Below are 27,701 nucleotides of genomic sequence, written 5' to 3'. Positions count from 1 at the left end.
CACCACACCGAAACAGGCTCCACGTGCTCCGGTTCTCAGTGAGACGCCTTTGCAGTCCCTGACCACCGAAGACACGGCTCTGGCGGTGTCTTCTGTACCTGAGACCGCAGGGCCTTAGGCCCTTTCCAAGACTACTACCGAAGCCCCGGCTTCTGTTGAACCTATTAATGTGGACAGGTCCACCTCCACCCATGGTGTTTTTAGGCCTTCATCTACTTTCTCTATTAAGGCTTTTACTAAAGCCAAAGCAGTCAGGCATCACACTAGGCCTGTTGCACAAGGCCCATCTTCCGGGCCCTTGCCTAAGAAACACATGCTTAAGATGGCGGAGGACCTTATTACACTTATCAGAGGTTCCCAGCCCCCTCCTGATAAGAGACCCAGAGTAGAGGAAGAATCCCCATCTTCTGACCAGGGATCCATTATTTCAGAGCATTCTGATGCAGAGGAACACTCTTATTCTCCTTTTGAGGATTCGGATGCAGAGCAATCCATCCCTTCTGTATCCCCCCCTGAGGATTTTTCTTTTGGGGAAACCTTGCACACCTTGAGAGAGCACTTCCATTGAGAAGGCCAAGACTTTTCAGACTCCAAGAAAAGACTTAGGGAATTTCTCTGGTTACCTCAACACAGACCTTTGGCTATACCCCCTGTTTTGGAGGTACTGGATGATGTCTATTCAGAGGCTTGTCTTAATCCTGATTCTCTGCCTCCTGCACCAGTAAAACCTGATAGATATTACAGAGTACCCAGTTCTCACCAATTTCTTTATAAAGGCCATAATGCTGACCCTGAAACCATTTCACAAGGCCCTAAGGGATTAAAAGCCTCCACTGCCAAGAATCCACTCCCTGCAGAAAGGGAATCCAGATCTCCAGAAAGGTGGGGTAAGAAGGTATACACCTCGGCCACCCTAGCTATGAGGGCCTTAAACTGTCAGTTTCATATGATAAAATATCAACAGTACTTGCTATCACAATTAAAGAACAAAATGTCACAACTTGAACAACCAGATTTAAAAGAGTTACAGGATATGATGCATAGTGCGGAGCAGGTGGGTAAACACACCTTACAATGTGGCTATGATGCCCTAGAGGCCTCCAGTAGAGCGGCTGCTACAGGGTCAGTCATCCGCAGACATGCCTGGCTTAGGGAGCAAACTTTACCGGATCATGTGAAAGCTAAACTTCTTGATGCTCCTTTGCAAAAGGATGTTCTTTTTGGTACTAATGCTGAGGATATACTACGAAAAATGGAGGAAAAAGCCAAGTCTATGCAAACTGTCAAAGCCTTCCTACAGGTCCAGCCACCACGGTTTAGCAGGAACTGACCTTCAAAAAACTGGTCCTTTCCAGCCACTGACAAGCCCCAAAGAGGTAGATACAGACGCACAAGGGGCAGAGGGCAATCACAAGGATCATACAGAGGCAGACAATGGCAATCTCCAGCACCAAGAGGTGGTGAAGACAGTGCACAACAATACAGGAAACAAACCCAATGACTCCCTCATTTCCATGCCAAGCCAGTTCCAGTTGGCAGCACCTTTGGGAGGGAAACTAGCATTATTTGCAAGCAATTGGCATATTGTCACAACAGACAAATGGATACTGGACATTATAAACAGAGGCTACAAATTTCAATTCCACACTCTTCCAAAAAAGAGAGGCATGCCAAACCTGCCACAAAATCAAAGGGCAGAGGCACAACTGCAAATTTCAAAGCTCCTAAACACGAGAGCTATACAAAAGGTACCTACGCACCAACAAGGTCAAGGCTTTTATTCAAGACTCTTTCTGGTACCAAGAAAAGGAACCGACTGGAGACCCATTCTGGACTTATCCATCCTAAACACATATCTACTCGTACCAAAATTCAAGATGCTCACATTACAGCAACTTCTTCCCATGCTGGGCAAGGAGTTTTGGCTGGTAACATTGGACCTCAAGGAGGCATACCTGCATGTCCCAATCAGACAAAGTTGCAGAAGATACCTCAGATTTCTTGCAGGTTCAATTCACTATCAATTCTCTGCGTTGCCCTTTGGCTTATCTACTGCGCCCAGAGTATTCACAAAGTGCCTGGCATCAGTGATCGCCTATTGCAGACTGCAAGGGATACAAATTTACCCTTATCTGGACGACTGCCTGATCCAAGCGGACAGCAAACACAGACTACTAGAACATCTGGCATATGTGACACGGTTACTGCTTTCTCTGGGATACACCATCAACAAGGAGAAAGCAAGGCTAACACCATCTCAGAAAATAACCTTCCTGGGTGCCAGCTTGGACACAAACACCCAGATGGCATATCTTACGCCAGAAAAACAAGGGCAACTACCTCAGTACTTCAAAACACTAGCAAAAAGTACCAGGCTTACTGCAAGGAAAATCCTGCAGGCTCTGGGATTCATGGCATCTTGCATTCTTCTAATCCCATGTGCAAAGCTGCATATGAGGAAACTTCAATGGTACCTAAAAAATCTATGGTCTCAACACAGTCACAGTTTGGAAGCAATTATACCAATAATTCCATGTCTACAAAAGGAATTTCTATGGTGGGCACAAGCATGCCAAGCAAATACAGGCCTCCCATTCTGCAAGCCTCAAGCAAAACAAGTCATAACCACAGACGCCCGACACGCCTGGGGGGCACACATGAAGGACAGGTGCATTCAGGGAAGATGGTCCCAAAAGGAAAAGCACCTTCACATCAATCAAAAAGAAATGCTAGCAGTAATAAATGCAATTACAGCCTTCAAGGACTTCCTGCATCCAGGACAATTACTGATAAAAACAGACAACACCACGGTAATGTGGTACATAAACAAACAAGGAGGAACACATTCATACCCCTTGTGCAGACTAGCCATGACTCTTTGGAACTTGGCTCTGGAAAGACAAATCGAGCTTCAAGCACAATACCTGCCAGGACTGGAAAATACACTGGCAGACACTCTGAGCAGGAATATGACAGATCCACACGAATGGAAGTTACATCCTCAGGTGTTTACAGAGATAATCCAAGCGTGGGGGAGGCCAGACATAGATCTTTTTGCCTCCCACAGGAACCATCAATTGACAAAGTTTTGTTCAAGGACCTTCCATCCAAAGGCCTGGAAAGTGGACGCCTTTTCATTCAGTTGGACAGCATGGACAGTTTATGCATTCCCACCTCTGCCTCTATTGCCCAAGGTACTGTTGAAAGCAAGAGCAGACAAACCAAGGATGATACTGATTGCACCAGATTGGCCAAGGCAACATTGGTATCCACTCCTGAGGAGTCTAACCCATTCTCCTCCCTGGGCCTTGCCTCTAATACCGCTTCTGCTGACTCAGAACAGCTACAAAACCCTGCACAGTCAGCTGAAGACACTCAACCTCGCTGCATGGAAAATTCCTTAACACCACAACAGACCCTTCTCTCCAAAGAGGTGCAGGATGTCATTTTGGAGGCCAGAAGACCATCTACTAGAAAAGCTTACTCCGCAAAATAGAAGCGGTTTTGCTGTTGGAATGAGAAAAGAGGCCAGGACCCTAGGAAGTTGAACTTGCCTCGGGTTTTACAGTACCTAGCTGAGCTACTGAACAGTGGACTTTCATTTTCTTCCATTAAAATACATGCCTCAGCCATTTCTGCAGAATACAACACAGACCCCCCTTTGTTCTCTCAACCACTCTTACGGCAGTTCCTCAGAGGGGCTAAGAATATAAGACCTCCAAGGAAGCAACCAATACCAGCCTGGGACCTTATCTACATTCTGGAAAAATTAACATTGCCTCCCTTTGAACCTGCTGCCTCAACAGATCTGCAATATTTGTCCTGGAAAACAGCTTTTCTTCTGGCCATCACTTCAGCTCGTAGGGTTTCTGAATTACAGGCCCTCATGGCGGTGCAGCCCTTCCTCATCTTCCATCAGGATAGGGTTTCCCTTCGTACTAACCCGTCCTTTATGCCAAAAGTGGTATCCAGGGTAGCTTTAAACCAAGCCATACACCTACCTACCTTTTATCCTAACCCTCAAAACAAAGGGGAAAGGCTGCTTCACTCTTTAGACATTCATAGGCAGCTACGTTATTATTTGGACAGAACAAAGTCCTTCAGGAAATCAGACCAGCTTTTTGTGTCCTATGCCCTGAGGGCTCCAGGGAAACCAGTAACCAAACAGACCATTTCCAAGTGGATTGGCCACTGCATACGTTTTTGTTACTCCCATCATGGGAAACCTGTCCCCACTGGTATCAGATCTCACTCCACCAGGGCAACAGCCACCTCTACAGCCTTCCTCAGAGGTGTCCCTACTAAGGATATCTTGGAGGCAGCCACTTGGAGTTCTGTACATACCTTTACAAAACACTACCATCTGCCTTTATACTCCAGAACAAGAGCAGGCTTTGCCACTGCTGTTTTGCAGGGCATTCTGGCTCAACCCAGTTCCTCATAATACCTACCACCCTATGCATAGCTTTGGGACTCTACCCATCTGTCATTACTGCAGCTGTATGCACGATGAACATAGTACAGTTTTGTACCTACCATAAATGTAGATGTTCGAGTGCTGATACAGCTGCAGTACAGGTTTCCCTCCCTCCTTCCCCTCTTGGTAAGGCCATGGGGCCTAAAAACCTCTTCATACCTCCTGACTGGGTTATCCTGCTATGTTTTATTTGCTTGCTTTTATGGATTAGCTTTATTTATGTATTGCCTTCCTTTTTGGGGGCACCTGACATCTGGGGCAAGAAAGACTGAAGAACATGGCGTCGGCTGTGTCTTATATACTCTGGCCTTCCTGACGTCAGAAGAGTAAGCAACAACAACCGACGCTGGACCAAGACTTTGGAACTCGGCCGACCGAGGGACCGCCTGACGGCTGAAAACCCATCTGTCATTACTGCAGCTGTATCAGCACTCGAACATCTACATTTATGGTAGGTACAAAACTGTACTTTAGCTGGATATTAGTCAATTTTCAAAAATCTGCCTTGTCAACATATTACATTTATAGGTGCAGATCTGGACACCTCCTCTGTGGTAGCGCATCTTCCAACAGAAAATGTTGTAGCACTCAGACAACAGATAATTCACCTCCTTCCTAAGACCAAAGTGAAAGCAAAGATAATTCTAAGATTACTAGGCACTATGGCTTCCACGATTACACTGGTCCCTCTTGTCAGAATGCACATGAGGATCCTTCAATGGCTGTTGTTTTCCCAATGGTCACTTCAAGAGCTTCCAATGTCTCACCTGATCAGATTAACAGAATCATGCAAGAAAAACTTAAGATGGTGGATACACTCCGCTCATCTGACCATAAGGAGGCCATTTGTTCCACATTAACCCATAGCTACGCTGACCACGGACACTTCCCAGATAGGGTGGGTGGGGGGCATTATCTGGGAAGAACAGTCCAAGGTACATCGCAAGAACACAAGGCTTACTTGCATATAAATGTCCTAGAGATGAGAGTAGTGCTTCTTGCGCTGCAAGCACTTCACGACTCTCTCCCTCTAGGGACAATTGCGATACAGTCAGATCATATGTCTGTGGTTTGGTACATAAACAAGCAGGGGGTAACCAGATCTTACCCCCTTTGTCGAGACGCCCTAAGAGTTTCGCAATGGGCAGTTTCTTTCCAGTGCTTTCTAATAGCAATGCACATTACGGGGAAGTCCAACGTGATAGCGGACAAGCTGAGCAGAGCAGTCTTAATGCCTCACAAGTAGTCTCTCAATCAGAATGTAGCAGAAATGATTTTCCGAACATGGTGTCAGTGTTGCTGCGACCTCTTTGCCACTGCCATGAATGCCAAGTACAGCAACTACTTTACTCTAATCCCCCCTCTGGGGGAGACAACGAGAGATGCACTTGCTCATGATTGGCCCTCGGGACTTCTGCATGCCTTTCCTCCGTTCCCCATCATACCCAGAGTCATTCAGAAAGCACAGTACTCGGGAAGTAGGATAGTTCTCATTGCTCCTTACTGGCCTCGCCAAGTTTGGTTCCCCTTCCTTTGGCCTCATCTTCAGGAGAAGCCTTGGACTCAGGAACCAATGCCAGATCTGCTGACTCATATGTCAGGGCAACTTCATCCTTCTCTCCACACCCTAAAATTGACAGCTTGGCTCCTCCACTTCCCAATTTAGTCAGGCTTCACAATTTCACTCCTGCAGTCAAACATATCTTAATGTCCTCTCATAAAAGTTCCACTAGAAAACTGTATTGTAGCAAATGGCAAAGGTTTTCCTTTTGGACTCAAAAGAGGAACATTGATCCTTTTTCTGCACCTATCCATTCTGTTTTGGAATTTTTGGCGGAACTCTTCCAGCAAGGTTCAGCTGCAGCAAACATCAAGGTTCAACTCACTGCAATATCAAATTTCCACATTGGTGATTCTGTCTCCAACTTCATGTCACACAGGCTGTGTAGAGCCTTCTTAAAAGGTGCCTCCTTATTAAGACCTCCCTTTAAGGAACCCCTTTCTCCTTGGGATTTAAATTTTGTTCTGTTTCATTTCACATTACCACCTTTTGAGCCCTCCTCATCTTTAGACCTCAAGTTCCTTTCTTGGAAGACCTTGTTTCTAGTTGCTATAACTTCTGCTAGAAGAGTATCAGAGTTGCAAGCTCTTTCTATTAAACCGCCATATTTGATTTTTCATAAGGATAGGGTATCCTTGCGAACTAATCCTTCTTTCCTACCCAAAGTCTCTTCTCCAAACAACATAAATCAATCTATAGAGCTTCCAGTGTTCTTTCCTAATCATAGCAACAAGACAAAGTACAAATTACATCAACTAGACATGCATAGGACCAAAAACTTTAGAAGATCTGACCAACTATTTGTATCCTTCTCTGATGCAAAAAAGGGTAGTTCAGTTTCTAAAACTCCAATTGGCTTTCAAATTGTATTACTTTCATTTATACCTCAAATCACAGAGATGTACCTTTCAAAGTGAAAGCTCATTCCACTAGAGCAATGGCTACGTCATCTGCCTTTCAAGCCAGAATCCCCATGGATAATATCTGTGCAGCAGCTACTTGGACCACTCCACATACTTTTATCACGCATTACAAAGTGGATTTGGCTTCCAGGGTCAAGGCCTCCTTTGGTTCCACGGTGCTTAAAGGTGTACTCCCATGAGCCACCCAAGGTAAAGGTGCTAGGTACGCTGTCCCATCATTGTAAGAATGAAGGCTAGATAGGACAACATAACATAAAGAAGTTATGTACTCACCATAACGTTCCGTGTTTGTTGTCCACCTTGCCGTTCATTCTTACGAACCCTCCCTCCTTTCCCCTGCCAAAGACTCCTTGTGAAACCTGGTGGATGTTTTTATTACCTTCAGGAGTTCTTTGTTTCAGTTTTTCTCCTTCTATTAGGTATAGTATATATTTGTATATATATGTGTGTATATATATATATATATATATATATATATATATATATATATATATGTATGTGTGTATATATAGTGTACATATTCAGTAGTAGCAGCAAACAAGATCTGGGGAATTGCACCACTGCATTGAGGGATACCTTCTTGCCACGAGCGAGGTTTGAGACTTTCAGCTATGTATTTGGCCGAGTTAGAGCCGAGAATTGGCTTCGAACCCATCATTGTAAGAATGAACGGCGAGATGAACAACAAACATGGAACTTTATAGTGAGTACATAACTTCTTTTTTGCATTCAGTTCTTTTTCAGAAACACTGATTATAGTTTAGCACCTTTTTAGCACACTTAAGACATGGGATTGACCCATTACATCTGAGTAAGAGATTTTAAGATTTTCACAAAATGAATTAATCAGTCAGTGCATTTGCTTTAGTTCAGGAAGGGAAGTTAGAAGCTCAGCAGTTGTTGTTTTTGTACGTTACGAAGACCATTTGGTTATTTTATTATTCTCTGGCACTTCAGTGCCTAGTTTCAAGAACAACTTAATGGTTGTTTTCATTGCCTGAAGTGTTCTGACATAATCTTCACAGAGTTGTAATCTGGATCTCTCAAGGCAAATGTTTCATCTGGGTTTGTTCATAGGGCATCCTGTTTTCTGCATTTCCCCACTTTATTTTCTTTCTGCCAGGGCCTGCTCTTGTAAACTATGTGGGAATACTGCTTATAAATAAGAGCGGTTTGATAGCTGATTAGTGAGCATATCCATAGCTGTTAAAGGGGAACTTCTGAATTGGGCCATATTTTATTTTGCTTTGAACCTTGTGTGTTGCTTCATCTTTGTGACTTTTTTGCCTTTGTATTTGCAATTGAATGTATTTATTGTAAATGTTTTTTATGACATCCTAAAGCTTTTTTAAGATGTCATTTTTGAAAGGATTTTTTATTCAGTTGATGGAAAACACTCTAGGAAATGTTTATGGACAGAGGCCTTTACAAAGGTGGAGTGAACACCGATGCCAGCCACAAAGGGAATTTCAGCAAAATTGGGTTCTAAGATTTTTTAAGAGGTTTCTTAAACAGAAGACATTCCCATTGTTTAGTCACTGTCTCCTCAAAGATCTCACATACTTATGCTTTTTTGGTAAGGAACTTTTTTTATCTGATGCTGTTTTGTGGTTAATAAAATTAATCAGAATTGAATATCTTATTGCTGGTCTGATGACAAAAAATTGAGTTTGTCTATAGTCTTGGTGAATCAGGTTCATTAGGCATTCTGCAGGGTCCGTAGTTGTGGACTGAGATGATTTTAACTTTTTGTTGTTCCACATGGAGCTGGAATGGAGATGGAATTTGGCAGCTTTTGATTTTGCCTTACCCCTATTGTAGACCCAGAGGCAAACAGGTACCACATAGAGTAATGTGGGACCCAGCAGACATTGTTACTGTGAGTGTGTGCAGGTATGCACAAGTTTAGGCATGGAATGCTGCCTTCCCTGGCTAACACTGGGCCATAAACAGACACAAAGCCTCATACTATCTGTGGTGTGGTGGGTCTGCTTCATCCCACTGAGATCTCATCCTTCCCCCAAAATGTATTATATTGAAAATACATGATAGGATGGCTGTAAACTGTGTTGCTGAGCCACAGACCAGTAGTGAGGGTGTGGTGGGGGAACCATTATGTGAGTTGTATTAAAAATGGTAGTTAAATGAGTATAAGATAGCCCACAAATTGTGTAGCCAAGTCAGAGGTCAGCGACAGTAGTATGAAATCAAAATATGTACATGTATGGTGAAATGTAGACTGTAATTTGCTGTTCTGTTTTCTTTAGATGTTTACCAACCAATCTGGTCTCACAAAAACAGTGTATGGATATAACAGCTTGAAGACAACACACAAAATTGTGACTAAAGCTAAAGTTGCACTAGAAGCTCGGAAAAAGAAGCAGGTATTTTTGAAAAGTAGTTCATCTTAAAATGTGCAAATACTTCATGTGAGTGGGCTTGCAGATGTACCTTCATCCTGAGTTAATGTGGTTTAGATGCTGTGTACTATTTTTTTCTTTTTAAACATTGTTATAAAATTATCACATGAAACCTGTACACGTATGCGTTAATATAAACGATAGACTATAGTAACGTTTTCCAATATTTCATGCAATATACATAAATGTTTTTGTATCGGTTTCATTCACACCAGCATTACATAAATTGATCATTTCCTGCCTTCCCTTAAACCTCACTCCTAGGTTCATATGTGAATACTAGATTCATATGTGGATACTAGGTTGTTAATCCAGTTGGCCATTTGTAGCCTTGCCACAGATTCCAGATTGTGAGCCCCCATTGACATTGATAATTCATACCTCATGCTTCAACCCATTTCACTGAGGACCTGAGGGGTCATACCTGGGGTGTATTTATGATTATCCATCTATTCATTAAGGTTACAATTGAAGAGAGTCAGGGAACTATTTTGCTTTATATCCAAGTGGAGTGGATTCTGTAAAAAAAGAGATTATCTAGGTGCAATGTCTATCCTGCCAGTAGGTCCTATTTTTGTTTCATCGTAAGTTTAGATCTTTTGAGCAAGTGTTTAGGGTGGTGGCTGTTTGTGGATGTGAAGGAGGTCAGATAGGCCTTGGGGTTCTTTTAAGGCTGTATAGGCTAGACTATTTTTATACAAATGAACTAAACTAACATCTCTTAATACAATTGATTCAAGTAAGAGACCAGACATTGTCAGTGCCTTATTTCTGACTTTACTTGTGTGTGTATTTAAAAAAAAAAAATCAGAAGTAATATGCATACCTAAGTCCTTGCATTATTTTATTTCTTGAAGTTTTACTCCTTTAAGGATAATATTACTGGTGTTACCAGTGTACATAACTTAACATTCTGGATAAGTGAACTGCAACCACACAGAATCTGCCCATTTAGAAAGGTCATTCAAATAGATGTTAATATCGTCCACGTTAGCAGTAGGGTTTACAACAAAACTGATTTGACAGTCATCAGCATATTTTTCAGTCCAAAATTGGCTTATCAGTTAGACATGTTGAAAAACCAACATTAAATAACAGTGAGGCCAGTACTAATCCAAGAGGAACTCTCTAGTGAACTGAAAGAGGATTAGAATAAGAACTCTTAACACTGAGTATGATTAGTTAGCCACTTAAGAACCCAGTTAGTTAAAAATAAGTTTAGTCTAATATTTCATATTGCATTCTTTATTGAAGTGTGAGAAAGGGTATCAAATTAAATGCCTTGGCTAGATCTGTAAAGGTTATTCATGCTTTCAAAGATTGATCCAAGGCTTCAGTGACTATATAATAAAACTCAACCAAATTTGTCAGGTTAGATTTACCATGACTGCAGCCATAGTACTGAATGTCTATAAATACTTTATGATTATTAGGATGTAATAGTAATTGGTATATACACCTTTCAAAATATTTACACAAAACTGATGTCAAGCTAACAGTCCGATAATTAGAAATTGCTAAGTTGCTACCTTTTTCATAAATTGGACAGATTATTGATTTTTTTTTCAAATTGATGGAACAGCACATAACTTCAGTAGTTTATTAAACATAGGCAATATAACTGACATTAGAATTGTTTCATTCTTGTGAACAGTATTGGAGGAATATAATCAGGACCTGATGAAATTTTACTACCTTATTTGTCCAAAACATATGCACAGTCATAATTAATAGTAGGTTGTTATTCAGTGAAATTATTTTTGAAGTGATTTGTACAAAATGAAAATTAAGTTTGTTAGCCAAAATATTATAATCACTTACATTTTCATTATTTTTTAAGGATGATATGAGATTTCTAGAATTGGAATATAAGTTAATGTATTTGGAAAAATGTTTCCTGTTTGCTTTGTTTAAAGCCAGTGATGTTTCATATGCTAGCTACTTTTCAATTATTACTTTTTAAATTTATTAATTATATTCAGTTTTCTTTTGCTTACATAGGTATAACTTTTGTATTTTCTAATTGTTCTTTTTTGTTTCCTGTTATATAATTTTTGTAAACCCTTATCCCACTAGTATGGTAGTGGGGAAACCTTAATTTATGAATTAAAAGTGTTTTTATCCATTTCCACTTGCAATTATTTCTTAATAAACTATAACCAGCATCTAAAATATTTGTGATAAAACAGTGCAGTGAACAGAACTTAATGATTTTGTTAATCTGTCATAATATAGTTTCTTAAAGGTGTATTAACTGTGTCTTATGTGTGCTTATTGTGCAAGGATTTGTGTGTACATAATGTTGTGATTCCTGGCACCTGATAGGCAACTGAACGTGATCCTGTCGTAGATCAGCCTGTTCATTGGTGTATTGTGTGTCTCACTACAGAGCCACCCATGGCTAGGGTATCTGATTGTGTGGAGGTTTGCCTTATGGGCTTTTGAAACATCTTAGACGTTTGTTTCATGGTGGGTGCTGCCTGTGTTTTATATTTGTGATGTTGCTAAGGGTACTTGTGTCTTACGTTACTTTTAGGAGGTCTTTGTGGTTTATGAAGATTTCTTTTAAGAGCCTTAGCATATGAAGGTCTTTGTGTTTCGTCTGAGCTGTGTGTGCTTTTGTTTAGTGTGGTGTTATGTGGTTCTGATAACATGCTTATTTGTTGTGGTTTTGTGCAAGGGTTTTGCCTCCAATAACATTGTATAATTACGTCCATCACATACTGTGTCCACTGGTTTAAGTAGTTGGTGGTTGTCATTAATGTAAGACAGTTGCTACATAGTCTGAGGAAACCCATTTCTATCAGGCTGGCTACTAAGATGGTTGGTAAATGCAAATCTGTGGTTCTGTGTGCTTACCAATGTGGGATGTAAGGAGAAATTGCACTTCTAAGGTTTGGAAGTGATGATCTGGAGGTGTTATCTACCTAATATAAGCAATGTTTTCATATGACACAATTCATAGCTTCTTTGTGCAACTACTGACTAAAGTACATTAGAAATTGAGTTGAGTCGGCTATATTTAGAAAGTTAAGGCTTTAAATGCCTGTGTCTCTACACTACAGTCTGAATATTCTGTCTAGCTCAACAGCCTCCTTTGTGGCTTCCATTGTTTGAGGTATTTTGTCTTCGTACCCTCCAAGCTTTGCTGGGGACTCTGTCCAAAGGTTTCCAGTGTTTGGACAGCATGAACTAAACTGTGTAGGTTATGTACTTACCAGAACATTAGATTTAGTCTGTATGCTTCAGTCACTGGAGTCATCCCACCCACCTATCCCCCACAATATTATCTTTTGTGAAGGGACCCTGTGAAACGCTAGAGGTCTCTAATTGTCTGATGCATGTGAAATTGTCCTAATAGGTATCATTCCTTATTTTCAGTCATTCTCATTTCAGCATTACCTCACGCAATCTAGAGAGTCAGTGGGGAGCAGATCATCATGGGGCAAGTTAAGGGGCTTGAGCTGGCAAGAGATTGATTATTGCCTAGTGGAGTGCACTTTTGGAGACCAGTCCAAAGTGTTCCAGTATTCAGAGCAATATCAACTAAGTCTGTCAATCTGGTAAGTACAAAACTTATGTTTTGGTAGATTTCAGATGCTGGCTAGCTGTTATACTGCCTGTTTGCCAGCAGTGAAGTTGTTTAGAGAAAGTTAGAGAAAAATCAACGAGAAAAGGACAAGAAAAAAAAACTCTTGACTGGAAAGGCTCTCTGAACCTGTTCAGCAAAAAGCAGTTCAAGTTTCAGCTTTAGTACTGATGTCTTCCAGTAATTTAGAGGAAATTGTAAATCAAATGCATTCTGAAGTATTTAAAATAAGTGAAACATTGATGGAGTCTATGCTGCCAAATAATGAAAGGCTGGAAAAATAGACAAAGGTTTATGTAGTATTCAGATAAGCTGATAAAATTGCAAAAATCTGAGGTTGAAGGGGGGATTCCAATATGGCCGCCGAGCACTGAACACACTTTCTGCAGCTCCTGCAACAGCTATTTTCATCCGCTTATTATAACCCGCATCTGGCATTTAATTTTACAAAAAGTGATAAATTTTGATCAACAGGCATACAAGAAAAAGGGAAATCATCAACATTTTTGTTTTTTTTTCCCACTTTTTACCTGACTTATCCTGTGCTCATCTCTTCACTGACTGGGTGGATGCAGCCACATGGTGACAGGCCTTTCTTCAAAAACTGAGTTCTGGAATTGAGAGAGTAAAAGGAAAGGAGACCAAGTTGTACTGTACTGATTTATACTAAATATTAAAAGAAATTCAGCCGGAGATGACTACTTAGCAAGATTCTATGTAAACTCGTAAGACAAAACTATCCTCTATAGTTACTCCGGAGAAGGATGTAATTAATATCTGAGAGACAGAAAACCATTAAAACACAGTAATCTAATAAAGGAGCCTCCAAAACCAAAGGGGAAATCTGCATTTACAGTGGTTGACATTAAATTAGACTTGCAACCTCTCCAGGATGAGATAAAAAGCTTCTCAGGCAAGCTTAACTCTTTTGGCTCTAACCTGGATCAAATAATTACAAGACTTAACCTCACTAAAACTAAAACTGAAGAAAATGCGAAGAAAATACAGGATCTACAAGCAAAAGTAAGTTTAAGTGACAAAACTATCTGTGATCTGCAACATAAAATAATAGATTTAGAAAGCATGTAGTTGAAGAAATAACATTATAGTAAGAGGTATCCCAGAAAAGTTTGACCAAACTCAGATACCGGTCATATTAACAGAAATCTTTGAAACAATTACTGACAACAAAGCCCTCACTAAGGACATTGTAGTTGAAAGAGCTCACAGAGTACTACGTAGAACATAAGATTAAACTATTCCTAGACAAATATATCCCAGGTTACTAAATGCTGCACATGCAAATATAATTCTTATGGCTGTAAAAAAGAAAAGCACTATTACATGGAGAGGACACAAAATTACAGTTTCCCAGGACCTTCCACAACCCATCAAGGTTCAAAGGCAAGGTGTAGCTCCTTTCTGTGCATTTTTAATTAAAAAGAAAACATGTTTTCAAATGAAGTATCCAGCTGCCCTCTCCTTCCACCACAGTTACAGTTACCAAAAATATCTAATTCATACAGTGGATGAAGCAAAAAAAGCATTCATGAGAGCTTTCAGTGAATTACCTGAGCAGTAAACCAGTTACAAGCTTAACAATTAAACCAGCTAAATAACCATTATGTTTCTATATTTTTAAAAGGCTTTAAGCAAATGAGTTCCAGGGAAAGAGAGAAGGAAGAATAAATATTTAGCTCTGATCTGTATGGACTACAAAAACATGATAGAGCCAGCAAACAGTGGACAGTAATCCGTTTATTGACGGAGGATGGAGAAAAACAAACCGGTTTCGGCCGTTAGGCCTTCCTCAGTGTCTGAATTTGTTACAAAATGTCACAACCTTTTATATAGCAAGTGGTCTGGCGCCACCTCGAGTCCATGAACAAAATTACATCACATATATTTCACATATATTCATTTATACCAGGGGAAAAGAGTGCACCCAATTTTATAATCCATTTCTTTTCCATTTTGTTTAATATTCCATGCCAACCTGATTTGTTACATGTATTCCGTTGGATAATATCAATCACAGTAAGTCTAAACTTGGCCCGGGGATGTTTTATTGTATGTTTATATAGTGCATTGGTTGGTTTAGCAGTCCTAATGTCGCTAAGGTGTTCTGAAATCCTAAATTTTACACACCGGGAGGTTTGTCCTACATAAAAGGCTGAAAAGCTGCATGATGCCAAATAAATCACCCAATCTGATTGACAATTTGCGAAAAATTTAATCTGAAAAACTTCACCAGTATTTCTGCTTGTGAATTTCTTGGTTTTGAACATATTATTGCAGTGTGTTCAATGTCCACATGGGAAGCATCCCACTGGAGGGCCACCTTCTAAGGTTGTTTAGATGAATTCTCATTCCTGTTAATGTGTTTGTAATGATTAAAAAAGGATCCCATGTTCCGACCACGTCTATAAGAAAAGTGACATCTGTCATCCAGTATGGCCCTAAGCTTATCTGCTAACAATATGTTCCAATGCCTCTGTACACAGTTGATGAGAGCATCAGTATTTCCCCATATGTGGTGACCAATCTAATTTGGGAATTAGATTTCTGTTTGTTCTCCCTATATTGTAGCAAATTCTCCCGATTTGTGTTGGTAGCAAATAGTCTACCCCGAGCAATGTCACCTTTTTGGTACCCACGGTTCTGAAACCTTATAGATAAATCTGACTCATAGATGGAAAATGTCCTTTCCTCTGAGCAAATCCTCCTAAGGTGGAGAAATTGTGACTTTGAAATGTTTCTGCAAATATGAGGTGGATGAAAGCTGGAGGCATGGATCAAGGAGTTGTATTGTGGGTATTTCCGATAAATTTCTGTTGTTAGTGTATGATCTGCATTCTTTGTGACTAAGACATCCAAAAAGGTAATCTGATTTTTGTCATAAGTTATCGTGAATTCAATACCCCATTTGTTTTCATTCAAATAAGTGACAAACACCTTGAGATAGACAATGTCTGATCTCCATACCATCCAGCAATCATCCAAATACCTCCTCCATATATCAGTCTCATCCATGTAGATGTTTTGTGCCCTGTCATAGATAATTTGGTCTTCTACATAGGCCATAAAAAGATCCGCATATATAGGGGCAAAAGAAGCCCCCATGGCAGTGCCTTTGGTCTGTAAATAACATTCATTTCCAAAAAATATCACATTCTTAGTTAATACATGCTCCGACAAGCACAGTAACAATGTATTGAAGCCTGGGGGATATAGTTCTGACTTCGTCAACCAATACTCCAATGCATCTAGGCCTGCCCATTGGGGGATGTTGGTATATAATGCAGAAACATCCAAAGTGCACAAATATCACCCTTCTTCAAGCTGCATATCTGCTATAATGCGGAGGAATTCAGTGGTATCCTGTATTCTTGCTCTTACATATTGTAGCAAAGGCTTAAGGTGTAATGTGAGGAATTGAGATAATGGTTCAGTGATGGAACCTCTACCCGAAACAATCGGTGGACCTGGTGGATGTATAGGATCCTTGTGAATCTTATGGAGGAAGTAAATATAGTGATTGGAGGGATCAGATACAGTAAGATGATATTGAGTATCTTGTGTTATAATACCTTCCTCTCTGGCTAGTTGTAAGAATTCATCTATTTTCTTTTTAAATCCTGGTGTAGGATCGATCACCGTATGTGTATTGTATCTGTTGTCTGATAACTGTCGCATGGCTTCAGAATTATATGATGACCAATCCTGTACTACAATGGCACCCCCTTTGTCTGCTGACAGTATTACTAAGTTCTTGTTATTAGCCATTTCAATGATTGTATCCATCTCCTTCCTGGATACATTGCTCTGTTTTACATGAATATCCTTAAAATTGAAGTGTAAATCTTTGAGAGTGGAATTATAGAACATGGATACATTTGGATGCATTGATGGAATAAAAGTCGATTTATGATATTTAAATCTTGCATCATTGCCTGAATTATCTTCTGTCTGAAAAAATAATTTGAAGTTAAGTAATCGACAAAATTCAGAAATATCATTAGCAAATGAATCTTCAGAGATAAAGAAACCAGGAATGAAATTAAGTCCTTTATTAAGAATTTGTATTTGTGCTGTGGACAATGTGGTAGATGAAATGTTTAGCACATTATTCATTTCTGAACAATCAGTTTCAATAGATCTACCATGTTTTCCACCCCTGTGTTTCCTCCTACCCCATTTGTACCTTTGGCTAAAGGGATCAGAGAGTTTCTCCTTTTGGATACTGGTGAGTCAGCGGAGTGTTGTGTATTGGACTCTAAAGTGGTTGAGGAGCCCTCACCTGATTCATCACAACTTGATGTGTTTGATTTTTTCAAGATAGATCTGGGTCTTTTCCTTTTATTAACCTTCCTGTGTGAAGGCTCAAACTTAACCTGTTTATTACTGGAAAATGGGTGCCCCCCCTTCATAATCACTTAAGTCCCGGTGAAATTTGCCCATTTTCTTGTTCTTTAATGTCTGTTCAAGGCTGAGAAGGTCCTGTCCCAATTTTCTGGAGGTTATTCGTATAGCCCTCTTGACCTTCAAATTTACTGATGTCATTACACATATCGGTAATTTCTGTTATGTGTTTGTCTATGGTCCTATCATAATATGCTGATAAAATTTTGACAAATTCCATTGATGATTTGTGTTGAGCCTCTGCCCATTGTTCCAATATTATGGAATCTGCTTCAGAGACAAGTGGTTGTATCTTTACCCTCAGTCCCCTGGGTGATGTATCGTTAGCCAAGTAGGCTTTGAAAAGTTTGGCATGCCACACATTAGCCCTTAATTTCCTCATACTTTTATTCAGTTTATGGAATGATATTTCAATTTGTCTTTTCAAGGCCAAACAAGTGATTTAAATATATTTTTTCATCAGTGGGTAACAACAGTTCTTATTGTGAATTATTGGGACTGTCTTAATGTGGTTATACCAACGGAAAGTCCTGATACTATGAGTGGACACTTTTTCATTTTATGACACCCACTTAGTTTTGTTGATAATTTGGACTATTAGCTTAAACTAGAATTTTACAAACAACACATCTGAGTTCTTTGGACTATCATTCAACCTTTTGGTTTCTTTGCAAGAGTCTATGTAAGATCGGAATATCAAGACTGGATTTATGTGAAACTTTTGGGACTGTTGGAACGTGGGTATTTATGGCAGATTGAGATACTATATGCGAGGTATTTTGGACTTGCAACACCCATTGGTTGTTTGTTATAATCTTGGACTTATTGGACTTTACCTACCAAATAATATATGTGGATGTATGGGCTCTCACACTACTTTTGTTTCTATATATAACAATGAACAATAATGTTAACACCATAGCTGCACCTAATTGTTTATATGTCTACACGTTCACATGTGAGTGAGGGATATGTATAAATAGACCATTTACCCAATCCATTTACCTATCATCCAGACTAAGGACCAATTTTTGATCTAGGATAGTCTCAAAACATACTTGTACATCCTGTAGTAATTCAGGATTATATACTATAAGGAAGGCATTTATTTGTATCAAAGAAGGGCATTCGTTATATATTTACACTATCAGACATTCAGGGTCATCATTCTAGAAGGTAGACACTTAGTTCATTCAGAAGGTATCTTAGGATAATTTTAGTCTTATCTGATATCCCTACTACACCAAGACTTAAGTACTGTATATAAATATTTTAGGTCGAATCCTGATACATACAAGGAATATAACAGTTGGGTTGCATTAAGTACTGTTGCAATTCTTATTCTGTGGGTCCATCCACGGTTTATTAGTTGAACAGATAGTGGGTGTCCCTAAATTTTAGAGCGTCCCAGTTCATGGTGGAAGGGAAGGTCCTGTTTAAGCTAAGGTGGTTCCTTTGATGTAGACATGGTCCTGTTTTCCTTCCCTGTTAATGATTCTTATTTTTCCTTCAGCTGAGGTCCATTCAGTTCCTTTGGACAATATAATAAATTTATATACTATTAATCAGTACTGGATGGTCACATGTTGCTTTTCATTTTGGAACTCAGTACTGTATTTTATATACAGGGACTGTTATTGTTCCTCAAATTCTAATTGATAACTATAAGTTGGTGTGAACATAGGACTTGAAATAGGGGTCGATCAAGACTCATCCATTGTAGTAGCTATTATTGTTCACATCCTTAGGATCTAAACATATACTTTTCTTGTATATACATTATATTGACAGGGGCCTGTTTAGTCCTCACACCTAAGGATATCATATTCCTATAGATTTTTCATTGGGGACCAGGCACTGTTAAGGTATTGTTGGTGACCTTGTAGTGGTTTTGATATCATTTATTATGGATCTTACAGATCTATTGAGGGGCCTTTCAACTGATAGGGATGATTTAGCAGCCTTCGGGCTTACCAATTTGGGGGAAGGTAACAACAGGGGAAGCCTCTGTAACAACTAACAGTTGTGAAATATCATTCCATAAATTGAATAAAAGTATGAGGAAATTAAGGGCTAATGTGTGGCATGCCAAACTTTTCAAAGCCTACTTAGCTAAAGATACATCACCCAGGGGACTGAGGGTAAAGATACAACCACTTGTCTCAGAAGCAGATTCTATAATATTGGAACAATGGGCAGAGGCTCAACACAAATCATCAATGGAATTTGTCAAAATTCTATCAGCATATTATGATAGGACCATAGACAAACACATAATAGAAATTACCGATATGTGTAATGACATCAGTAAATTTGAAGGTCAAGAGGGCTATACAAATAACCTCCAGAAATTGGGACAGGACCTTCTCAGCCTTGAACAGACATTAAAGAACAAGAAAATGGGCAAATTTCACGGGGACTTAAGTGATTATGAAGGGGGGCACCCATTTTCCAGTAATAAACAGGTTAGGTTTGAGCCTCCCCACAGGAAGGTTAATAAAAGGAAAAGACCCAGATCTATCTTGAAAAAATCAAACGCATCAAGTTGTGACGAATCAGGTGAGGACTCCTCAACCACTTTAGAGTCCACTACACAACACTTCGCTGACTCACCAGTATCCAAAAGGAGAAATTCTTTGATCCCTTTAGCCAAAGGTACAAACGGGGTGGGAGGAAACACAGGGGTGGAAAACATGGTAGATCTATTGAAACTGATTGTTCAGAAATGAATAATGTGCTAAACATTTCATCTACCACATTGTCCACAACACAAATACAAATTCTTAATAATGGACTTAATTTCATTCCTGGTTTCTTTATCTCTGAAGATTCATTTGCTAAACATATTTCTGAGTTTTGTCGATTACTTAACTTGAAATTATTTTTTCAGACAGAAGATAATTCAGGCAATGATGCAAGATTTAAATATCATAAATCGACTTTTAATGCACCAATGCATCCAAATGTATCCATGTTCTATAATTCCACTCTCAAAGATTTACACTTCAATTTTAAGGGTATTCATGTAAAACAGAACAATGTATCCAGGGAGGAGATGGATACAATCATTGAAATGGCTAATAACAAGAACGTAGTAATATTGTCAGCAGACAAAGGGGGTGCCATTGTAGTACAGGATTGGTCATCATACAATTCTGAAGCCATGCGACAGTTATCAGACAATAGATACTATACACATATGGTGATCGATCCTACACCAGGATTTAAAAAGAAAATAGATGAATTCTTACAACTAACCAGAGACGAAGGTATTATAACACAAGATACTCAATACCATCTTACTGTATCTGATCCCTCCAATCAATACATTTACTTCCTCCCTAAGATTCACAAGGATCCTATACATCCACCAGGTCGACCGATTGTTTCGGGTAGAGGTTCCATCACTGAACCATTATCTCAATTCCTCACATTACACCTTAAGCCTTTGCTACAATATGTAAGAGCAAGAATACAGGATACCACTGAATTCCTCCGCATTATAGCAGATATGAAGCTTGAAGAAGGGTGGTATTTGTGTACTTTGGATGTTTCTGCATTATATACCAACATCCCCCATTGGGCAGGCCTAGATGCATTGGAGTATTGGTTGACGAAGTCAGAACTATATCCCCCAGGCTTCAATACATTGTTACTTTGCTTGTCGGAGCATGTGTTAACTAAGAATGTGATATTTTATGGGAATGAATGTTATCTACAGACCAAAGGCACTGCCATGGGGGCTTCTTTTGCCCCTATATATATATGCAGATCTTTTTATGACCTATGTAGAAGACCAAATTATCTATGATAGGGCACACAACATCTACATGGATGAGATTGATATATTGCGGAGGTGTTTGGATGATTGCTGGATGGTATGGAGATCTGACATTGTCTATCTCAAGGAGTTTGTCACTTATTTGAATGAAACAAATGGGGTATTGAATTCACGATAACTTATGACAAAAGTCAGATTACCTTTTTGGATGTCTTAGTCACAAAGAATGCAGATCATACACTAACAACAGAAATTTATCGGAAATACCCATAATACAACTCCTTGCTCCATTCCTCCAGCTTTCATCCACCTCATATTTGCAGAAACATTCCAAAGTCACAATTTCTCCACCTTAGGAGGATTTGCTCAGAGGAAAGGACATTTTCCACCTATGAGTCAGGTTTATCTATAAGGTTTCAGAACCGTGGGTACCAAAAAGGTGACATTGCTCAGGGTAGACGATTTGCTACCAACACAAATCGGGAGAATTTGCTACAATATAGGGAGAACAAACAGAAATCTAATTCCCAAATTAGATTGGTCACCACATATGGGAGAAATACTGATGCTCTCATCAACTGTGTACAGAGGCATTGGAACATATTGTTAGCAGATAACAAGCTTAGGGCCATACTGGATGACAGATGTCACTTTTCTTATAGACGTGGTCAGAACATGGGATCCTTTTTTAATCATTACAAACACATTAACAGGAATGAGAATTCATCTAAGCAACCTTAGAAGGTGGCCCTCTAGTGGGATGCTTCCCATGTGGACATTGTACACACTGCAATATTATGTTCAAAACCAAGGAATTCACAAGCAGAAATACTGGTGAAGTTTTTCAGATTAAATTTTTTGCAAATTGTCAGTCAGATTGGGTGATTTATTTGGCATCATGCAGCTGTTCAGCCTTTTATGTAGGATAAACCTCCCGGTGTGTAAAATTTAGGATTTCAGAACACCTTAGCGACATTAGGACTGCTAAACCAACCAATTCACTATATAAACATACAATAAAACATCCCGGGCCAAGTTTAGATTTACTGTGATTGATATTATCCAATGGAATACACGTAACAAATCAGGTTGGCATGGAATATTAAACAAAATGGAAAAGAAATGGATTATAAAATTTGGTGCACTCTTTTCCCCTGGTCTAAATGAATATATGTGAAATATATGTGATGTAATTTTGTTCATGGACTCTAGGTGGCACCAGACCACTTGCTATATATAAAGTTGCGACATTTTGTAACAAATTCAGACACTGAGGAAGGCCTAACGGACGAAACCGGTTTGTTTTTCTCCATCCTCTGTCAATAAACGGATTACTGTCCACTGTTTGCTGGCTCTACCATGTTTTTGTAGTCTTCTGATGTTTCTGAGCCGTGCAATAGCCGTACGTGCAGAGGGTTGACTGATTTCTGATCTATATGGAGCCAAAAGCTTGCTACAAATGGTTTTCCTGTCAGGATTAATGTATATGGCTCAAAATATACAACAAAATGCAATTAAACTGCCATTATTTCATTAAATGGCACTAAAAATCTGAATCAAAGTGCATTTTTCTTATCAATTTAAAGTCTAACATAACTTGAAGAAATAAGCAAATACCTTCTTTTTGGTCTGGATTAATTTCTAACTGTAAATTGACCTACATGGAATACAGCTGGGTGTTCCTGAGTTTTCTGACTCTCCTGGAAGATAGCTTCTCGTGTTGATCATGTAGGTAATGTTCAGACTTGTGTACCTTGGTCGAGGGGGGCTCTCTGTGACCTTCCTGGGCCTTGTCTTGCACTCCAAGCCTTTTCCTGTACTTGCAGAGCCATTTCAAGGTTCCATTACCCAGAATTTAACGGGAACGTTTGAGGATGACGTCATGAGATCGCCATAAATTAAGCAGTGGATTACTGGGATTGCTGTAGTCACTGTTACTGTTGGAAATGGTCTGGATTGTTACCAGGCATCCTGTGCCCTCCAGTAGCTGCAGAACAATGGTTTTAAATGTACTGTACATATGTTTTTCCTGTTAAAATGTTCAAGTACCACTTTTACATTTATACACAACATTTATGTGTGTGCCCCCCCCATTCTATTTACTAATTTACTACCAGTGATGTGTTCCAGGGTTTTAAGTTGGGTAGTGGGGAACGCATAAAAAAAAAATTTAAATGTTGCAATGAAGCTGCCAGGTTAGAATTCTTCTAGAGTGCCCTACATAAAGTTTCTTTCTTTCCCCACCCTCATATCTCATCATTACATCTCAAATATTTTTCACATTTGGGTTAATTAACATTTCCTAAATTTTATGAGAGAGAAATGAACACCTGGTATGTATGCGTGTCTTTATGGCTGTTAACTAAAGCGTTTTTTAACTAAGGGGTATTGAATAACTAGAAATCTTACCCACATGCATTCTTACACCCATGCTTGATCTCCTTATTTACTGCATTGGAATGTCTTGATTGTTGCCTTCTTATAAATTTGTTGCATTAGATAGAATTGAATGCACTAGATTGCTTTAATATTTATGCATGTTCTTGTTTTAACATAGGAGTTTTAATGCAACTTGATGCAAATGTTTCTACGCTCCTCTTCTATTGTTCTTTCTTCCCTTGACTTAGCATATTACAACTACAGACTAGAGATGCTGTTCACACTTATAGCTAATGCTTTATTTTGTCAGAGGGAGGACAGTCTCTACTGGATATATATTATTGATGGGTAGTCTAATAGATTTGATTGGATGCTCTCTTGCTGGTCATGATCATAAGCAAAGGATGGAAACTCTAAAACCGAAGTAGACTATTTGCTCCCTGATCCTTGTATCCGTGCTTTTGCAGAAGGGCAGTTGTAGTAGTTTGTCATACCTAGGTCAGGTTCCAGTGTTTTTTTTAACTACTTTAACTTTGGCATAGACTTAATAACAGCCTGACTAGAGCATGCTTTTTATGGTATCTAAGGTAAATCTTCTTGGTACTTTATCCAGAGCTATGACGCCTTTGGTGCTACTCTATTTTCAGTTTTAATTTATAATTCTTTTATGGAGTGGCGGGGGAGGGTGAGCAGTCCAATGCTTGCCGACACTTGGAATATCGATATTAGTATGTTTCTCTCCCTGCTACTTTCTAATGCTATTCAATATATGCAGCAGTGTCCTGTAACATGTAATATGCATTTGTTTGTTTGCTATATTAGATTATTTCAGGGAGTTTTGGGGTTAGGTGCTAGGTTACGTAACATGTAATATGCATCTGTTTGTTTGCTATATTAGGTCATTTCAGGCAGTTTTGTGGTTAGGCGATAGGGTTTTGAGGTAGTGTACTTGGATGCCGCTCTATTCAAACTACCTTTTTTAGTCCGTAGGACATCATCTAACACTGCTTAATATATTGACAAAGTTCATACAAATCACTTTCTTTAAAAATACTTGTACAGTTTTTCTTTTTACACTTAAATCTTAAAGCATTATGATTAAAGTCAACACTTGGAATATAAATTGTCTTCAAGATGATAAAAAAAAAAAGAAATTGATTATGCATCTAATTTACCAGGATAAATCTAATATTTTCTATTTACAAGAGAGACATCTGACAAATGAGCAAATGTGATAATGATAGGAAAAGAAACTGGATCAGTCATATAATATCAGCTGGAAATGGTCTTTCATCGAAAGGTAAAGCCATCTTAATTAAAAAAAAAATTTCACTGGGAAATTTTAACCACTAAATCGGACTTTAATGTTCAGTGGTGTCTGTTTTCCTGTTCTTACCCTCCATTTAACTGCCCTATGCTTACATATATAGCCCATGTTCCAACCAGCATCTATTTGTTTAAGAAATTCACAATCTACTATTACAGCATACTAAACATTTTTTTATTGTTGTTGGTGACTGAAATGCGCTTATTGACCCCCCCCCCTTGAACGACAGCTCAAACAAAAACAGGAAGCAACCCCCCCCCCCCCCCCCCAGTTGACTGCATCTGTTCAAGACCTGTTAAATAATTTCAACTTAATTGACCCATTCCAAATGTTTGATCATGATAAAATGGCAAATAAATATACCTACTTCTCGGCATCTCATAAAGTCTGGTCTAGAACTGACTTTTTTCTAATGTCAGATGTCTTCTCAAATAAAATTAATAATTTTGTCCTTGAGGCAAGATCTCAGATCATTCCATTGCGTCTCTGAGCATCAACCCAGCACAACATATTAATGGCTGCGGTAGCTGTCCCCACCTGGACATTAAATAGTAATATCCTTAAAAACAATGTTATAAATGAAATTAACCAGTATTTGAAACAGCTTGAGCTTGAATCCCATGTTATCAGATGGATACTTATACAAAAAGCATCCTTTTATAAAAAAAAATGGAGCAAAGGCATATCATTGACCTTACTGATGAGTACAAGAAAATTGATTTACAACTTCAAAATAACTACTCTCCAGACTTAGAAAATAAACTACATGAGACTTAAAAAAAAAAAAAAAAAAAAAAAAATATATGTATATATATATATATATATATATATATATATATATATATATATATATATATATATATATATATATATATATATATATATATACTCCTTTAATCAACAAAACCTCGTATGCACCAATTTAGCCTAACCCTTCGCCTCGTGTCTAACAGGGGAACTTTACTATTGAGCAGGGATTAGAGCCCTAAAGCTTTTTGTTCCGCCTCGAGGCTCTCTTCGAGGTAAGCTTTCAGTAGGCAAGCAAGGTTTTTGTGCCGTGATACATGTAGATGGCGTTTCTTTCCACACTTAATGCCACGTGGTCTAAACATAAGTGAATATCAACTAGTAAAGCATGGTTTCTGAGCCCCACACATGCTTACTGTAATTTGTAACACTTACTGGCTGGGATTATCTTGACTGGGTGAATGATAACTATGCCGTAGTCGCAAGCAGTCATATTTCTGGAACATTATAACTCAAAAGAATTAAAAGAAAAAGAGTACACTTACTCTTATATTTAACTCACTTACTGGCTGGGATTATCATGAGTGAATTGGTCACTGTGGCTCTAGTCGCAAGTCGTCACATTTTTGGAACACATTCAAAATATAAAAAGAAAGATAACTCGGTTACACAATCTGGCTACACTAACTCAGAAACTGTATTATCTGCTAATCTCTGAAGTGGGCTGTGAGTGCTATACATGCTGCATTAGCGTTATGCAAAGGTTTCCTACGCTTCGTTCTTGAGGCCTGGAACCAAAATAAATGGTTTAAATCTATGGGTAAACTGCAGTTTATACCCTACAGTGCTCCTTTTCAAATCTGGAGTTCTCAAATACTCAAACTTTGTGTACCTGAACAACTTCCTTGTTTGTTGTTTTTACTTGTGTTTCTGCTCTGACACTGCTAGCTTAACTTTGTTACTGTGATTTTAAATCTGTTTTAGCACTGCTGCTGTATAAATACCACCTTTATACTTTTACCTGCATTTCAAGTTCACTCTTAGCTTACTTACACTACATATACATTATCTAGGCTACCCCATATATAGTCAGTTTATACAGATTTTACAAACCAACTTCTCATACTGCTGTATAAATTCATACTTTGTTTAATTTAACCTATCTCTTCCATTACAGCCTGCTGTGCGTTGCTCAAAACCCCCAGGTGTTCTCGACTCTGCTAAGGAATTTCCCCAGTTTTCCTGCCTCTGAATGAACCCCTAAGGGACACTTTCAAGTTACCTACTGGTACTACTAGTACACCCAAGTCCTGTCTGACACATATAGGTACTCTGTAGTGCTGCATATCACTAAATGTGCATTTATTTCTTTTTCCCCTGAGCGCTTGCTAGCAGCCTACCCTAGACTCTACCTGTATCCCTGTAACTCAAGCCTTGATATTTCTCACTTAAGCCACTAGGCGGCAGTACATCACCTCCTTTTTCCTTCCAGGCTCTAGCTACTGTTACGTAACCCTATCGCTGCATCTATTTTTCCCTCATAATTAAGTAACCCCCCCATAGTTTTCTTTACAGGTTTAAAACCTGCCCCATACCCATAGTACCGCTTCACTTCTGAACTTACTTCCCTGCTCATTGATGTTTTTTTCCACTGGCATCTGCTCTGCTGCTTTCTCCTTTGGCTCTTCCCCACTCCGTTTGCCCTGCGGGCTCACTCCTCTACCCTACCCCCAGTTCCCACCCCCAGTGTTCCTACAGTTATTCTTGCCTCACTCCACCCACCCAACTTAATTACCCAATCGGAACTCTTCCCTCATCACCACACCTACTTACAACCATCCCACTTAAACACATCATTCTCTCTACCTCACTAGTAACCAAAGCTCATCTAACCTTCTCTTATCTTTCCCTAAACCCTACTCCTCCTTATAGCTATCATTCTCTCCTCCTAATTTATACCTATCATTCTCCCTTTGCATAGTCATGCTCTCCTTAATTATCCAAACCCTCCAGGTGCCTTGTTTCCTCATTCTGTTCCTAGTTCCATTATGCTATGCCAGCTCATACTCTTCCAA

The 27,701-nt window shown here is 39.1% G+C and overlaps 1 protein-coding gene across 2 annotated transcripts in view; it reads left to right on the top strand.

Annotated features, from left to right (window-relative positions):
• Positions 1-27,701, top strand: part of RBM27 (RNA binding motif protein 27) — a 2,498,992-nt gene that overhangs the window by 1,353,597 nt on the left and 1,117,694 nt on the right. For both annotated transcript variants that reach the window (XM_044064021.1, XM_044064022.1), the window contains one exon: positions 9,229-9,345. In XM_044064021.1, coding sequence (XP_043919956.1) covers positions 9,229-9,345 — 117 coding nt within the window. The remainder of the gene's footprint in view (positions 1-9,228; positions 9,346-27,701) is intronic.

This window comes from Protopterus annectens, chromosome 2.part2 (genome assembly GCF_019279795.1).
Source record: "Protopterus annectens isolate FY-2018-M chromosome 2.part2, PAN1.0, whole genome shotgun sequence".
Taxonomy (NCBI): domain Eukaryota; kingdom Metazoa; phylum Chordata; order Ceratodontiformes; family Protopteridae; genus Protopterus; species Protopterus annectens.
The sequence above is the reverse complement of the archived record's forward strand: the minus strand, read 5'-3'. Positions and strand labels throughout refer to the sequence as shown.